General features: G+C 44.6%; 1 protein-coding gene across 1 annotated transcript; it reads right to left on the reverse strand.

The window, feature by feature from the left end:
* Positions 1-66: 66 nt before the first annotated feature.
* Positions 67-17,642, reverse strand: fam113 (family with sequence similarity 113). Its single transcript, XM_064939112.1, has 11 exons — positions 17,570-17,642; positions 17,167-17,246; positions 16,538-16,618; positions 16,234-16,385; positions 3,264-3,414; positions 2,793-3,039; positions 2,512-2,577; positions 1,597-1,701; positions 1,240-1,379; positions 754-925; positions 67-498 (listed from the first exon to the last, which is right to left on the reverse strand). Exons 1-11 carry the CDS (start codon positions 17,640-17,642, stop codon positions 347-349), a joined length of 1,419 nt encoding a protein of 472 aa, XP_064795184.1. The 3' UTR covers positions 67-346.

Consider the following 17,642-nt stretch of genomic DNA (forward strand, 5'->3'; position numbering starts at 1 on the left):
ACATACAACCAACCCCCACCAGGGCAAGAAAATACTAAGATATAGACTGACAGAATGTCACAGCCTCAATAGTAAAAAAAAAAACACTATTGAGCAGAAGACAACACAGCCCTCTAGGAATGTAGTTGTGAGGCACGAGCAAATGACAGAATTGAAATAACTTTAAGCACTGCCCATACATGAGCAAGTACCATGAGTTTGAAAACTATATACACATGGTCCAGGAAAAAGTCCTGACCCAATGTGCCACTCCCTCCTTAGGGCCAGGAGTTTCCCCCCCTAACCCAACCAGGAAAAGCTCTGTCCTAGTTTGCAAAGAGCTACATGGCCTGTAAGAGCTTTCCAGTCAGTATCTCTGGCATGTGTATGGGGCGTAGTGCTTCCTGGGTTGTTTCTTCCTCATCACATACTTGTTCTCAGGACGGCTCGGGACGTAGGGTCTGGGGTGGTAGGCCTCATTATGCTGCACCGGCCTGCTGCACTGGCCTGAGTGTCCAGCTGGAAGAGAGAAAAGGGAGAGTGCTAAAACAGTCATTTATAGCCCAATCAACCCAGGATTGATACAATTCTTGGCTACAGAGCAGAGGCTCTACTTGTAAATCCATTTTGCATCAAGCAAGGGAGGAGAGACTTCAATGGAATCTAGAGGGATAGGTACAAAGAATTACACTACATGGCTGTGTCAAATCTGTCTTGCCTATTAGTGTCAGAGGTCCCATGATTAAACTACTGTGTGCACGCGTTTCAACTTACTACTGTTCCGGACCATCCTGTTATTTTCACTGCATCTGTTGTTCAGTGAGTGTCTGACTGGGGGATGTCTGTAGACCGCCGTGTGTCTGTGATGCACTGGGGCAGTCGGCCGTCTGTTGACCGGTCTGTTGGCTTGGTTCTCCTCGAAGCCGAAGTAGTCAGCGAGCGCGTCCTCATAGAATCAAGTCAAATTGTGTCTATTCATTTTCAAATGTGTTGGACATTGTGACTTGACAATTTAAAAGTGCATTTAGAATCGCAACACTTCACAATAAAAATAAATAAAATGGAAGAAATAAAAGCAAACAAAAAGGCAATTAAATCACAGATTAAAGGCCAAGCTAAAACGGTGGAGTTAAGTGCAATTTCAACCTCACCACTTTTAAAGGGGTCATAATTTCAAGCAACATACCAGTATCTACATGAGAAAAAGGGACACTTCACCACTATTTCCCGTTAAAACCCTCAATGGTGTTTGCCCCTTACCTCGTAGAACTGTTCTCCGCAGTCATTGTATTTCCCTTCCAGAGGCCTGTAGGGTTCATCCGAAGCTGGTCTGTAGGGTTCATCCGAAGCTGGTCTGTAGGGTTCAAGGCCCGAGCCTTTAGCAAGATGCCATCCTAGAGCTAAAAAAGAAAAGAAAAAGATGTTCAGTTTAATGTACGTAAGCTATCCTTCCATAGATCTGAAGGACAGTCAAATGCAGGCTGCCACCTTGAGAGATACAGGACACGAGGAGAGACGGATATTGCAGTTGAGTGAGTTGAATTAAAGAATTGTTCTTCCCAGAAAGGTTTCACAAGAGCTGTATTATGAAGTTGTCATTATACAAATGATTCATACCTGCTGAATTGGGAGTGAAATAGTTTGCCTGAGGCTCGTATCCGTCATAGTGTCCAAACCTCTCCGTTGCCCAGGCAACTGGTGAATTACATCGCAGGGTCAGTACACATTATACATACATTTGTCTCCACTCACCGAAAGATTCCTTAGGATCCAAACCCTCCCATAACCTGTGGTCATGAATCATTACGCAGTTGTGGGACTTGTGAATGAATTGGTTACTCGGGTGCTGTGCACAGAGGGACAGGTGTGAAGGAGGCAAGTCAAGTGGGTGTGAATGACAGCAGCTTTTTAAAAGTGGCATTAGGTGAAGATGCAGGTTAAACTCCACAGTAGTCAAGTGAACCAGGCAGTCAAGTCAATCACTTTACCACTGCAGTGACCTGGGTTCATCATCCTGGGGTCTGGTCTCCTGAAATGAGGCTCTGGTGGGTAGTGCCAGGTGTGTAGCAATGAGGGAATAACACCAACTCCAAAGCAAATCAGGGGGAGAAAAATAGGTTTATTTGAGAAGGACAAATCATAGATGTTATGCTGGGAGGTAGATGTTCAGTCTCACCTGTCCTCAGTTTTTGTCCACAGAACAAAAAGGAACAGGATGCCATTTATAATCCCCCCACCCTAGCCTGGGGTTGACCAATCAGAAATCTTTGCAGTACAACTGGGCCAATGGCCAAATAAGTATCCTGCTCCAGACTCAATGTATAGACCGTAGCACACGTAGCTCTGAGTTCGACAGATGTTGAACTGAAACCCAACTCCTATTTAAAATTCCCCATTAGTACTCTAGTTTTTACTCTTCTCATCCTCTGTGTTGTGTATTTATCTTCAAAATATTCTCATAACCTCAACGTCACGATATCCTGGCATGGTAAAACTACTGACCAATACAGTGAGGAGGAAGCCACCACTTACCTGTGTTCTTGGTCATGGGTTTTGTGTAGGCTTTGAGCTGCTGCTGCTCTGAATGATCAATGTGCTCTACAGGGAGAAGAATACCAGTCTTTCAACTGACAGTCAAATTCAAAAACAGACAGGTGATGTGTGTATGTATATTTCTTATACTGTATGTGTGTGGTGTTCTAACTAACGGTGGAGAGAGGACAGCACAAACCCCCAGACCTGTGCAGTAGCAGTAAGGATGTGATGCATCAGTGAGCTTGAGAGTTCCAGTGTGTATGTGTGTGTGTACTAACCAATCGTAGTGGCAGGACAGTGCAGCACCACTCCCCAGGCCTCTGCAGCATGTTGCAGCAGTAAGGTGGTGATGCGTCGGTGGGCCAGAGAGTTCCAGTGGACCCCATCCTTCATGCGGTGCTCAAGCGAGAAGCGGAACTGGAAGTGAAGGTCCAGGACGTCAAGGCCGTAGGCGTCGGCCATTTTGCTGCTGTAGAAGTTGGCCTGGATCACGTCGTAGCACAGCGTTGGGCCCCTGTGCTCTAGCTGGTTGGGAGAAATTAAAAGGGGAAGCTATAATAGTTCTTTAGCCATTATTGTTGTGCACTGTACATCATTTACTATAATTGAGAAATTACTGGGTCACATTAAATAGGAGCAAACATTCTTAAAGCGGAAAGCCAAAAATAAGCATTCAAGTTTCGGTAGTAAATCAAGATGGTTCCTTATCCGCGCTTATTGAACACGACCCGGCCTCGTCATCCATCTACCTCAGGAACGAAGAATCCCCCTACGATCCTCTTCCCCAGGGGCATGGTCATGTTCCACATGACCAGACATTCAGGAGGCAGGATGGAGTTCATCTTGTCAAAGAGCTTATGAAGGTTTTCCTGGTACTCATTGTGCCATTTAGGGTTATACCTGGGTGACAAGACCAGGGACAAACTGGTGAGGGCCCTAAAAGTATAATGTTGTTTAAAATGTGCACACAAAAAAGCTGTATAATGCAAGAAAATGTGTCTATTTTCAGGATGAAGTTGTCGCAATACAGAGTAGTATCGGGATACCCAAGGGGTTAGCCCTGTCCCCTCCAGAACGCATGTTCCCGTTTTGGATACATTCTGCACAAAAACCTGTCCCTGATAGTTACACCTCTACACAATACAACAAATTGAATTTAAATTTCACAGTTCAGTGTTCCCCTAGGATATTTTTCATCAGCAGCAAATTTGGCACGGGGCAGTGGCGGGGCGTAGTAGTGGCTGCGGACAATAGAGCGGTTTCTGACTAGATTATATAGGCCCTCTTGGCCGCAGAGAAAATGTTGCTGTTTTAAACCTAATTTCCTGCAATTCTGTACATTTTGCCATGTTGTTATGCCATCAGACTGACTCATAAAAATAAAGATATACACAAACTCAGCAAAAAAAGAAACGTCCTCTCACTGTCAACTGCGTTTACTTTCAGCAAACTTAGCATGTGTAAATATTTGTATGAACATAAGATTCAACAATTAAGTCAAACTGAACAAGTTCCACAGACATGTGACTAACACAAATGGAATGATGTGTCCCTGAACAAAGGGGGGTTGAAAATCACAAGTAACAGTCATTATCTGGTGTGGCTATGAGCTGCATTAAGTACTGCATTGCATCTCCTCCTCATGGACTGCACCTGATTTGCCATTTCCTACTGTGAGATGTTACCCCACTCTTCCATCAAGGCACCTGCAAGTTCTGACATTTGTGGGGAATGGCCCTATCCCTCACCCTCCAATCCAAAAGGTCCCAGACGTGCTCAATGGAATTGAGATCTGGGCTCTTCGCTGGCCATGGCAGAACACTGCAATTCCTCTCTTGCAGGAAATCACGCACGGAACGAGCAGTATGGCTGGTGGCATTGTCATGCTGGAGGGTCATGTCAGGATGAGCCTGCAGGAAGAGTACCACATGAGGGAGGAGGATGACTTCCCTGTAACACACAGCGTTGACATTGCCTGCAATGACAACAAGCTCAGTCCGATGATGTGACACCACCCCAGGCCATGACAGACCCTCCACCTCCAAATCGATCCCGCTCCAGAGTACAGGCCTCGGTGTAACGCTCATTCCGTCGACGATAAACGTGAATCCGACCATCACCCCTGGTGAGAAAAAAACTGCGACTCGTCAGCAATGAGCACTTTTTGCCATTCCTGTCTGGTCCAGCGACGGTGGGTTTGTGCCCATAGGCGACGTTGTTGCCGGTGAAGTCTGGTGAGGACCTGCCTAACAGGCCTACAAGCCCTCAGTTCAGCCTAATGCGGACAATCTGAGCACTGATGTAGGGATTGTGCGTTCCTGGTGTAATTCGGGCAGTTGTTGTTGCCATCCTGTACCTGTCCCGCAGGTGTGATGTTCAGATGTACCGATCCTGTGCAGGTGTTGTTACAAGTGGTCTGCCACTGCCAGGACGATTAGCTGTCCGTTCTGTCTCCCTGTAGAGCTGTCTTAGGCGTCTCACAGTACGGACATGGCAATTTATTGCCCTGTCCGCATGCCTCCTTGCAGCATGCCTAAGGAACGTTCACGCAGATGAGCAGGGACCCTGGGTATCTTTCTTTTGGTGCTTTTAAGAGTCAGTAGAAAGGCCTCTTTAGTGTCCTAAGTTTTCATAACTGTGACCTTAATTGCCCACCGTCTGTAAGCTGTTAGTGTCTTGACGACCGTTCCACAGGTGCATGTTCATTAATTGTTTATGGTTCATCGAAGCATGGGAAACAGTGTTTAAACCCTTTACAGTGAAGTTATTTGGATTTTTACAAATTATCTTTGAAAGACAGGGTCCTGAAAAAGGGCCGCTTATTTCTTTGCTGAGTTTATTTTGCAGCAGTGGTATGCCGCTGCTAAATTAATATAGGGGAAACACTGCACTTTTTACTGTATAATAGAAAATAGCAGAAAATAGCTGATTTGCTCATATCCAAAGGCCTACATGTGGGCAGGAAGAATGTAGTAAGGAATATAAAACACATAATGATACATATTTTCTCCCCAATTTCGTGGTATCCAATTGTTTAGTAGCTACTATCTTGTCTCATCGCTACAACTCCCGGCCAACCCCTCCCTAACCCGGACGACGCTAGGCCAAATTGTGCGTCGCCCCCCGGACCTCCCGGTTGCGGCCGGTTACGACAGAGCCTGGGTGCGAACCCAGAGTCTTAGAGCTGCAGTACAGCGCCCTTAACCACTGCGCCACCCGGGAGGCCCTTGATCTGCCTTTACATTAAGGAAGGTTGGGGGACCCCACATCTTTAGCCTACTCTTCCGACAACTTTACACACAGCCTACACACTCTCCCTCTCTCTCACACACACACATCAATTTTCTCTCTCTCACACACACTGCTCCCTAAAGTTAGGCACCAAACAGAATAAGGAACACCAGAAAAATATGGATTTTGGATTCAGAATTAGCTTAGAATTACATTGATTAGACATACGCTTCCTACTTTTGAGGCACTACTATGAGTAGGCCAACTATCTCTTTTTCTTTTGCCATCTAAATGTGTGCGTCACCAAGGGGTACCATGTTAGCTAGCAAGCCAGGCAACATGACTAAACATGGTTGTGTGTTATCAAACCAAAAACCTCACAGACCATGAGTAATTTAAAAAACGGCCCGCGACATGGTTTATAAAATTATAACATATATGCGCCAATTCGCGGTAGAATGGGGTTTGGGATAGAAACTTGCGGTTTTCAGTGATGTTAAGGCGCAAGCATGACTGTCACTGTGCTCCGTTATTCCTCTATGGCAGTGACAGCGAAGACTAGTCAGACTGGAGAACTTGTTCTTACAGGCAAAATGAAAAAGGTATCTACGTATCCACTTCACTCGCGTCGCGAGCCACTCCAATAATTAAACAAAATGTAATAAGTGAAAATGTGCTTATGTCATCGGTCCAAACAAGAAAAACATTAGGCCATTTTTATGCCCAAAATTGTCAGATGCTAAATGCTTTTCCACATAATTCAGAATTTGATTATATTTCCAAGTACGATACATTTGTTCACATTTTCATGTCTTTAAATCCATAATATCAAAAATCAAGTTGTTTTGGTTGGAACTAGCCTAAAAACTGCCCAAAATTTAAAAGCACTATTTTTCAAAATAATATGAGAGAAAATAAGGAATTGGTTATTTTTCTCATCACTTGTTATGTGGGTGGGGCTATATCTGTAGTCCCATCTCATTTACCATGTGCATATCCTGTCCAACCTAGCTTTCAAAATAAGAGTTGAGCGTTTGTTGTGAAAGCAAAGGACCATGATTTGGCAAGCTTAGGCTACAAGTGACCTTAAAAATGGTTGTGTTTTAAGCCAAAGATATAATACCAAGGTTTTAAGCATTCTATTCCATTTCGGTTAGTGGACCAAATACCTTCCCCTTGCAGCCACTCAATTGCGTCAACTTTCTGGTCAGAAAAAGTTCAAAAAAGGACAACGCCTATAACCTGTCAAAAAATTCCCCTAAAGGGGATATACAGTATCTATTGCCAACTGAACAGAGGAGTTGTCCATTTCAGCACCACAGCGCTCCGCTATAGGCGTACCAGTGACACAGAGTGGAGATGCAGGAGATGCGCTGTCCATTAAGCTGTGCTGAATAAGGCCAGGCGTGGCCTCGGCTCCCTTTTAAAAACGTGGAGTTTTCCTTTGTAGTCTATGCCTACTTCCTGATTTTTCCATTTGTTCAGTCGAGTTTCTTCGCTCCCTTGATTAGTGTAACCAATCCTTTGATTTATGCCTTTTATTTCCACTTTTGTCCTGCGTTTGCTTTCGCTGAGTAGCCGTTATGTCGTTTGATGTCGGCCTTATTGTGCTTTGTAGCCACTATTCAGTGGCGTTAACATGTGTAAATCAGTTAAGAAAAAAGCTGCAAATGGGGAGTTGAAAATGGAAAGGGATGGCCAGAAAAGCAATTTTGGGGAAAGATTTGATCTCATGGTCCAAGTGGCTCTATGCCCTTTTTCAAATGTGCCCATTTATTTATTGTTTGCTTATAGGCCCTACAGAAACAATTTAATCTGTCAATGTTTTAATTGTGTCTGTACTCTAGAAAATGAATAGGCCTCCATAAGAATTGGCTACGTCTTGGCCATTTTAACTGTTATAAATACCACCTCAGTCACCGGCTTCATCAATAAGTGCATTGACGACTTCGTCCCCACAGTGATCGTACGTACATATCCCAACCAGAACCCACAGGCAATATCTGCATCGAGCTGATGGGTTTGGATTTCCGAGCTTTAACCATTATTAATCATTAGTTATAATAGAGACATGAGGGGTGCCATAGCCGAGGGTCTTAGTGGTTATCTGTAGGGTGAAGGGTTATGGTGGGAGCAATTAAGCTTGGAATGGGCTGAGTGCAGGGAAAATGGTCACATGTGGAAGTACTGATAAGGGGAGAGAGCCTTGGATAAGGGGGTCAAGGTCAGGTCACGTCAAGGGAACCGTTTATTGCCCGTATCACTTAGTTTCCTGCCAAGCAATAAATATGCAATGTTTAGCGATAAGGAGGAGACTCCACCCAAATTGGGGTATGCATACTACCACGGGTGGAACCGTGTGTCTGATGCAGCTGTATTGACCCTCTAGGAAGAATAAACTTGGTTTAAGCTAGGGATGCACAATATAGGGATGAACATATCGGAATTGGACGATATTAGCTAAAAATGCCAACATTGGTATCGGCCCGATGTCTAGTTTAACACCGATGTTAAAAACCGATGTCAAAGCTAGCATGCATACCCATATAACGTAGGTCCATGGCGCAATGACGCACGTGTAGCGCAACATTTAACGCGGCAACACAGAATTCCTAACCAAGCACACACAATGACTGCTGTGTGAAAAGAGCAGTCAACAAGTCGAGCAGTCATTTGAAAGAGTAAGAGAATTTCAGCGAAACAACTCAAAGGTGAAATCCATTAAAGCCCTTGACAATCAACCGTTTTCTGTCGTGGATGTTGGCTTTTGCCAACTGGTCGAGCACCGGTACACACTACCAAGTGCGCTATTTTTCAGATGTTGCCCTACCAGAGTTACACAGTATTAGCTTCACGACATACATACATAATATGGAACGCCGTTTGGGTCTTTGAGTGTCAAAAAAGATACAGTAGCACAGTCAAAGCTGTACAAAAAAAGTCTGCAAACAAGCAAACACAGACCACAAATGATGTGTTTACAATACCGCAACTTCTGTGGTACCTAGCAAGCACCAATGCAACCAGCCTGAAAACAATGACCAATTGAAACTGCAGTCATTTTCATTATTCTTAGCAATGATGTAGGAATCCTTGTGAGTAAGTATTAGCTAGGTTGCCACTTGTTGTTAAGTCTATTGAAATTTAACTTCAGTTCATGAAAATAAATAGCTAGCCATCTACTTAACCCTGTTGCCCAAAGCTAACGTTATAAGCAGCCAGCTAACTTCATCAGTCTAGATAGCTTGACCCGACAGAGTTGTGTTGTGAAGCAAGCCATAATAAGGATTAGGCACAAAAGTGGAATTTGAAGTTTGCCTTCAAAATAAGTGTCATTGACAGTGATGCAAATTAACACAAATAGGATTTAAGGCTAACAGCAAAATCCACTATTGTGGCTAATCCTTATTGTGGCTAGCTTCACATAGATGGGTCCGACCACCATTAATCAAATAACTGTCTTATAAATGAGGGTTATTTTAGATGACACCTAGCTATATAGTTAGCTAGCTAACTATAGCTACTGAAACGGTTGTCATTTTGCTATGTTTTGGGGAAGAACATTGTTTGCCTCCATAAGCTAGCTAGCATTTTTTTTTTAAATGACCAGCCCTGCAGGTGCCCGAGACAACTTTACCAGCTTCACGATATGAATCGTTGTGACATATGAAATACGAGGGAAAGTGTAATCAATGTGTAATAACTAAGTAACAAATGAACTAACGTATTAAATTATGGGATGTCATATTATGTTGTATTCAGGTCCTGATTGGTAAAAAGTGTTACTTGACGTGTATCTTTTTTGACACGCAAAAACAAACGCCGTTCAATAGAAATCCTGGTTGAGAATGATACGCTGAACAAAACAGCACAGCAAGTAAGTGAAAGAAATCGGTTTTACTGGTAATGAGGAGAAAAAGTAAATGCCAACAAAATAACATTTTGGTCAGTGTGGTGTATGTGTGTGTGTGGGTATAACCTTCATTTAACTAAGACAGTTTTACAATGATGGCCCGGACGACGCTGGGCCAATTGTGCGCCGCCCTATGGGACTCCCAATCACAGCCGGATGTGAGCCTGGATTCGAACCAGGGACTGTAGTTACGCTTCTTGCACCGATATGCAGTGCCTTAGACCGCTGTGTCCGTGTGCCTGTTAAATAGTTAACTGTACTAGAATGCTTAAAAGGCCACTAACATTTTTAATATCGGTTATCAGTATCGTTTTTTTAGGGCAAGAAAATATTGGATTTCGGTATTGGACAAAAAAAATTCATATCGGTGCATCACTAGTTTAAGCTTTCAAGGTGTCCGTCAAGTTCTTACTCTGATAAATAGAACCTAACAGAGCTAAAGACTAGAGCTGCTGCTTTCAAGGAGCGGGACACTAATCCGGACGCTTGTAAGCAATCCCACTATGCCCTCAGACTAACAAGCAAAGCGCCAATAAAGAATTAAGATTGAATCCTACTACACCGACTGATGCTCCTCGGATGTTGCAGGGCTTGAAAACTATTATGGGCTACAAAGGGAGACCCAGACGCGAGCTCCTCAGTGACGCGAGCCTACCAGACGAGCTGAATGCCTTTTACGCTGGCTTCGAGGTAAGCAACACTGAAGCATGCATGAGAACACCAGCTGTTCTGGACGACTGTGTGATAACGCTCTCGGTAGCCAATGTGAGCAAGACCCTTAACAGGTCAACATTCACAAAGCCGCGGGGCCAGACAGATTACCAGGACATGGTCCGCGCATGCTTTGAGTACAACTGGCAAGTGTCTTCCCTGACATTTACAACCTTTTCTTGACTGAGTCTATAATTCCTAAGTTTCAAGCAGACCACCATTGTCCCTGTACCCAAGGAAGCAAAGGTAACCTGCTTAAACGATTACCGCCCCATTGCACTCACGTCGGTAGCCATAAAGTGCTTTGAAAGGCTGGGCATGGCACACAACAGCATCCTCCCGGATACCCAGACCCAATCCAATTTGCATACCGCCCCAACAGATCCACAATCTCTATTGCACTCCACACTGCCTTTTCCCACCTGGACGAAAGGAACACCTATGAGAATGCTGTTCACTGACGACAGCTCAGTGTGCCCTAAAAGCTCATCACTAAGCTAAGGACCCTGGGACTAAACACCTCCCTCTGCAACTGGATCCTGGCCTTCCTGACGGGCCACCCTTGGGTGGTAAGGGTAGGCAACAACACGTCTGCCACGCTGATCCTCAACACTGGGGCCCCTCAGGGGTGTGCACTTAGTCCCCTCCTGTACTCCCTGTTAACCCAAGACTGCGTGGCAAAACACGACTCCAACACCGTTAAGTTTGTTGATGACAACAGTGGTATGCCTGATCACCGAAAACGATGAGACAGCCTATAGGGAGGTCAGAGACCTGGCAGTGTGGTGCCAGGACAACAACCTCTCCCTCAATGTGAGCAAGACAAAGGAGTTGATCATGGACTACAGGAAAAGGTGAGCTGAACACGTTCCCATTCACAGGGCTGTAGTGGAGCGGGTCGAGAGTTAAGTTCCTTGGTGTCCAAACATACAAAGACAGTCGTTAAGAGGGCTCGACAACACCTTTTCCCCCTCAGGAGACTGAAAAGAATTGGCATGGATCCCCAGATCCTAAAAGTTCTACAGCTGCACCATCAAGAGCATCCTGACCGGTTGCATCACTGCCTGGTATGGCAACTGCTCAGCATCTGACCATAGGGCTCGAGTGGACGGTGCGTACGGCCCAGTACATCACTGGGGCCAAGCTTCTTGCCATCTATATACACTGCTCAAAAAATAAAAGGGAACACTTAAACAACAATGTAACTCCTAGTCAATCACACTTCTGTGAAATCAAACTGTCCACTTAGGAAGCAACACTGATTGACAATAAATTCCACTTGCTGTTGTGCAAATGGAATAGACAACAGGTGGAAATTATAGGCAATTAGCAAGACACCCCCTATAAAAGGAGTGGTTCTGCAGGTGGTGACTACAGACCACTTCTCAGTTCCTATGCTTAATGGATGTTTTGGTCACTTTTGAATGCTGGCGGTGCTTTCACTCTAGAGGTAGCATGAGACGGAGTCCACAACCCACATAAGTGGCTCAGGTAGTGCAGCTCATCCAGGATGGCACATCAATGCGTGCTGTGGCAAGAAGATTTGCTGTGTCTGTCAGCGTAGTGTCCAGAGCATGGTGGCGCTACCAGGAGACAGGCCAGTACATCAGGAGACGTGGAGGAGGCAGGAGGAGGGCAACAACCCAGCAGCAGGACCGCTACCTCCGCCTTCGTGCAAGGAGGAGCTCTGCCAGAGCCCTGCAAAATGACCTCCAGCAGGCCACAAATGTGCATGTGTCTGCTTAAACGGTCAGAAACAGACTCCATGAGGGTGGTATGAGGGCCCGACGTCCACAGGTTGGGATTGTGCTTACAGCCCAACACCGTGCAGGACGTTTTTAATTTGCCAGAGAACACCAAGATTGGCAAATTCGCCACTGGCGCCCTTGTGCTCTTCACAGATGAAAGTAGGTTCACACTGAGCACATTTGACAGACGTGAGAGTCTGGAGATGCCGTGGAGAACGTTCTGCTGCCTGCAACATCCTCCAGCATGACCGGTTTGGTGGTGGGTCAGTCACGGTGTGGGGTGGCATGTCTTTGGGGGGCCGCACAGCCCTCCATGTGCTCGCCAGAGGTAGCCTGACTGCCATTAGGTACCGAGAGGAGATCCTCAGACCCCTTGTGAGACCATATGCTGGTGCGGTTGGCCCTGGGTTCCTCCTAATGCAAGACAATGCTAGACCTCATGTGGCTGGAGTATGTCAGCAGTTCATGCAAGAGGAAGGCATTGATGCTATGGACTAGCCCGCCCGTTCCCCAGACCTGAATCCAATTGAGCACATCTGGGACATCATGTCTCGCTCCATCCACCAACGCCACGTTGCACCACAGACTGTCCAGGAGTTGGCGGATGCTTTAGTCTAGGTCTGGGAGGAGATCCCTCAGGAGACCATCCGCCACCTCATCAGGAGCATGCCCAGACGTTGTAGGGAGGTCATACAGGCACGTGGAGGTCACACGCACACACTACTGAGCCTCATTTTGACTTGTTTTAATGACATTACATAAAAGTTGGATCAGCCTGTAGTGTGGTTTTCCACTTTAATTTTGAGTGTGACTCCAAATCCAGACCTCCATGGGTTGCTAAATTTGATTTCCATTGATAATTTGTGCGATTTTGTCAGCACATTCAACTATGTAAAGAAAATGTATTTAATAAGAAAATGTCATTCATTCAGATCTAGGATGTGTTATTTTAGTGTTCCCTTTATTTTTTTGAGCAGTGTACTAGGCAGTGTCCAATTACCCAAGTTATAGACTGTTCTCTGCCACCGCACGGCAAGCGGTACCGGAGCGCCAAGTCTAGGACCAAAAGGCTCCTTAACAGCTTCTACCCCCAAGCCATAAGACAATTTACATTGACGACACCACCCCAAACCCATTTGATTTGTACACTGCTGCTACTCACTGTTCATCATCTATGCATTCACTTCACCCCTACTTCCATGTACAAATTACCGACTAACCTGTACCCCCTCACATTGACTCTGTACCAGTACCCCTGTATTTAGCATCGTTATTGTTATTTTGTGTTACTCATTTTTTACATTAACCTATTTGGTAAACATTTCCTTAACTCTTCCTTGACCTGCACTGTTAGTTAAGGGCCTGTAAGTAAGCATTTCACGGTAAGGTCTACACTTGCTGTATTCGGCGCAAGTGACAAATATAGTTCGATTTGATAATAATGATTTACCTCTACAATGGTTCATGAACTCAGGCCTACATTATAAACTTCAGATATTTCTACTACCTAAAACAAACATAAGCCATCTAACAATGAAAAGGTCAACATCATAATAGCATTAATATAAAGCCCGTCTTTTATTTAAGCAGACTAACTACACTAGGGGTCGGTTTGGGAGGGAAACCTGTGAGGGGACGGTTAGAGCACGTAGGTTACCCGGACTGACTAACGCCTCCCGCGACCTTCGCTCCTGCAATGCCTTGACTGAACAACCTGGGACGGCGGCTCCTGAGGACAGGGTGGCTGGTGGTTTGTCTGAGTCTTCTGGACATTGTGATTGATAGGCTAGGTAAGACTATGAATGACCGAGACTTGCTTTGGCTTCATTATATAGGGCGGCTCTACCGTGCCTATCCAAAGCACAAAAACCAGGCAGATACAACAAAACACGAAACACAGCGAAATATAAAAGTGGCCTACCGGATGTAAGAGGGGGACACTTCTTTTGAGCCTAAATTAAGAAAATCGGCACAAGATTGGCATAGGTTTTCCGCATGTTATGTAGATCACATGTAGCTAAGAATCCCTAGCGTAATATATACTGTGCATTCCGAAAGTATTCAGACCCCTTGACTTTTTCTACATTTTGTTACATTACAGCCTTATTTTGAAATTGATTAAACACCCCCCCCCCCCCCCCTCAATCCACACATAATACCCCATAATGTCAATGCGAGCAGTTTATTTTGCAAATGTATAAAAAAAGAAATATCTTATTTACATAAGTATTCAGACCCTTTGCTATGAGACTCAAAATTGAGCTCTGGTGCATCCTGTTTCCATTGATCATCCTTGAAATGTTTCTACAACTTGATTGGAGTCCCCCTATGGTTAATTCAATTGATTGGACATGATTTGTAAAGGCACACACCTGTCTATATAAAAAGGTCCCACAGTTGACAGTGCACGTCAGAGCAAAAACCAAGTCATGAGGGCGAAGGAATTGTCCGTAGAGCTCCGAGACAGGATTGTGTCGAGGCACAGATCTGGGGAAGGGTACCAGCAAGTTTCAGCAGCATTTAAGGTCCCCAAGAACACAGTGGCCTCCATCATTCTTAAATGGAAGAAGTTTGGAACCATCAAGACTCTTCCTAGAGCTGGCCACCCGGCCAACCCGAGCAGTCGGGGGAGAAAGGCCTTGGTCAGAGAGGTAACCAAGAACCCGACGGTCACTGGAGAAGGTTGTCCCATCTCTGCAGCACTCCATCAATCAGGCCTTTGTGGTAGAGTGGCCAGAGAGAAGCCACTCCTCAGTGAAAGACATGACAGCCCACTTGGAGTTTGCACATAAAGGACTCTCAGACCATGATAAACAAGATTCTCTGGTCTGATGAAACCAAGACTGAACTCTTCGGCCTGTATGCCAAGCGTCATGTCTGGATGAAACCTGGCACCATCCCTAAAGTGAAGCATGGTGGTGGCAGCATCATGATGTGGGTATTTTTTCAGCAGCAGGGACTGGGAATCTAGTCAGGATCAAGGGAAAGATTAACAGGGTAAAGGACAGAGAGATCTGTGCTTTGGACAACGACCCTAAGCACATAGCCCAGACAACACAGGAGTGGCTTCGGGACAAGTCTCTGAATGTCCTTGAGCAGCCCAGCCAGAGCCCGGAATTTAACCCGATCGAACATCTCTAGAGAGATTTCAAAATAGCTGTGCAGCGATACTCCCCATCCAACCCGACAGAGCTTGAGGATCTGAAGAGAAAAACGGGAGAAACTCACCAAATACAGGTGTGCCAAGCTTGTAGCGTCTTACCCAAGAAGACTTGAGGTTGTAATCGCTGCCAAAGGTGCTTCAACAAAGTACTGAGTAAAGGGTCTGAATACTTATGTTAAATGTGATTTAAAAAATAATAATAATGGTTTTGTCATTATGAGGTAGATTCAGGTGGGGAAAAAAACTATTAAATTAATTTTAAAAGAAGGCTGTAACGTCACAAAATGTGGAAAAATTCAAGGGTCTGAATATCTTCCGAATGCAATAACCTAAAGCTATGACTGTAGCAGCCAGCCCTCAAGGAGGCAATGCAAAGTCAACCGCCACAGCAAAAACATTTTTAGAAAACACTTTACCATAATAAGAAAACTAGAGTCCATTACACATCCCTACAGAACCAATAAAACCATTCAGTCTCTAATGGCTTATTGGTTTATTCAGCATTGGCATCTGCAACTAAAACAAAGATTTGTCGCACAACACACCAAACTCTTATTTTGAAGGCTTGGTTTGGAAAGGATATGCGTTTGACCAATGATACAGGACTAGAGATTTAGCCCCACCCGCATCACCAGTAATGAGAAATGGAACTGATTCTTTATCTTCGCTCATCATTATCTACTTGTATAATGAGTGCTTTTTTGTTTTCAGCAATATGACAACTTAAACTTATTTCGGATTTGAAGACATGAAAAGAAAACAGGAATTATCCATAAGCAGACTGTCCTCGTCTTGCCTTTTAGTTGATTGCTCCCTTTTCTTCTTGGACTTTTCAGATTGAGAAGATGAACAATGTCAACACTATAAAACAGACCTCGTAGGTATCGTGAATGCTTGACGGGGGAAAAAAAAGTGTGTGTAAAACCTGCAGACATCCTTAACAGACTGGTCACCTGGAGACGTCCCAGAGACAGGAGTTAACGATGACGACGTCTGGTTTGAGACCGTCTTCAAAGTCCCTCAGGATGCTCTGCATGTAGCGCGAGTAGATCCTCGTCAGGAAGTAGAACCGCACCAGGTGGTGGTCTGAGCGGAACTGACGCACCTTAGGACGAGATAAAGGAGAAGACCGATGTCATAAGTGATCAGGGAGTGCACGTGGAAGCCAAGAGTTATAATTGTGACAAATAGGACCATTCATTCCCAGTGCAGATATACTTCCTAAAGAATCACCGTCTTCTCATCCTAGTGACGCACCTCACGGTATTCCGTCCCGTTGGTCATTTGACCCAGCCGTCCGCCCTCCACCAGGATGTCCTGCTCGAAGCTCATCTCTCCCTGGTGATGAGGGGGTAGATTGTGATGGGAAGAAGCGAGAAGCCACTTTAGTCCTGGTATTATTAAATCAATCATGGATCTGATTTTTTAAGGACACACAAAAGAAAAGCTGCAAAAATATTACAATAGAGAGATAGAATGTATCTACAGTAGGGTTGGACAATATGGTCAAAATATAAATGTTTTTGTTTGTTTTTTAACAATATGGTGTTATGATAGTATTTTATGTTTCTGAATAATACAAGTTTTCTATTTTATGAGTCGTGCATGACCCTAGGATGGCAACTAATGCATTCTAAATGGTTTTATTGTGCTTTTGCCAATCAAATGTTGTTTTTCTACTCAACCAAACTATAACAAATCTGACAGTGAAGTTTGAATTTATTTAGCACTGTATTGTAAAAATCCATACCGGTATGTGGATCCATACCGTTATACCTTAAAATACAATATATCACCCAGACTTAATCTATAGATCAAATTTCTTTCTAGAATTGTTGCATGGGATATCTCACCTTCACCTACCAAATCTGTGAGTCAAGGTTTACCTTACTCTTGAGCTGAGCCAAGCTGAGATATTTGTCCTTTTGCAGCAGAAGCACAATGTCCTTATACACTGAGCGCTGAACTGTGGAGAACACAAATTATGGACATTGACTGACAACGTAAGTTCAGTTGGCAATTTGTCATCCAAAGGGCGCACTGCACATTCAACTTGATAACCACAGGCAAGCACTCAAATTCAAATCTGGACCCCGGAAGCCAGTTCTACTGCTTTGTTTGTTAGTGTTTATTTGTTTCCCCTCAAATCAGGCAATGATTTAGGCCCGGGACACTAGGTGGGTGCAATTCATTAACAGGTTGAACAAAAAAAACCTGCAGTATCCAGACATCTTGGGCCTGGAGATATGAAAGACTGTACAAAACAATGTATGTCAGTGGTTCACTTACTCGAGTCCCCCAGGACAACAACAAACTTGTTGTGTAAGAGCTGGCTGGCTTGCTGCTGGCTCACAGCCTTCAT

Source organism: Oncorhynchus masou, chromosome 27, assembly GCF_036934945.1.
Source record: "Oncorhynchus masou masou isolate Uvic2021 chromosome 27, UVic_Omas_1.1, whole genome shotgun sequence".
Classification (NCBI taxonomy): Eukaryota; Metazoa; Chordata; class Actinopteri; order Salmoniformes; family Salmonidae; genus Oncorhynchus; species Oncorhynchus masou.

Coding starts and splice junctions, on each gene's coding strand:
- fam113 (XM_064939112.1), bottom strand. CDS start 17,642: ATGAAGGCTGTGAGCCAGCAGCAAGCCAGCCAGCTCTTACACAACAAG. Junction 2,578..2,792: donor CTGTCCTGCCACTACGATTG/GTTAGTACACAC, acceptor TTCTCCCTGTAG/AGCACATTGATCATTCAGAG. Junction 499..753: donor CAGGATGGTCCGGAACAGTA/GTAAGTTGAAAC, acceptor TCTCTCTTCCAG/CTGGACACTCAGGCCAGTGC.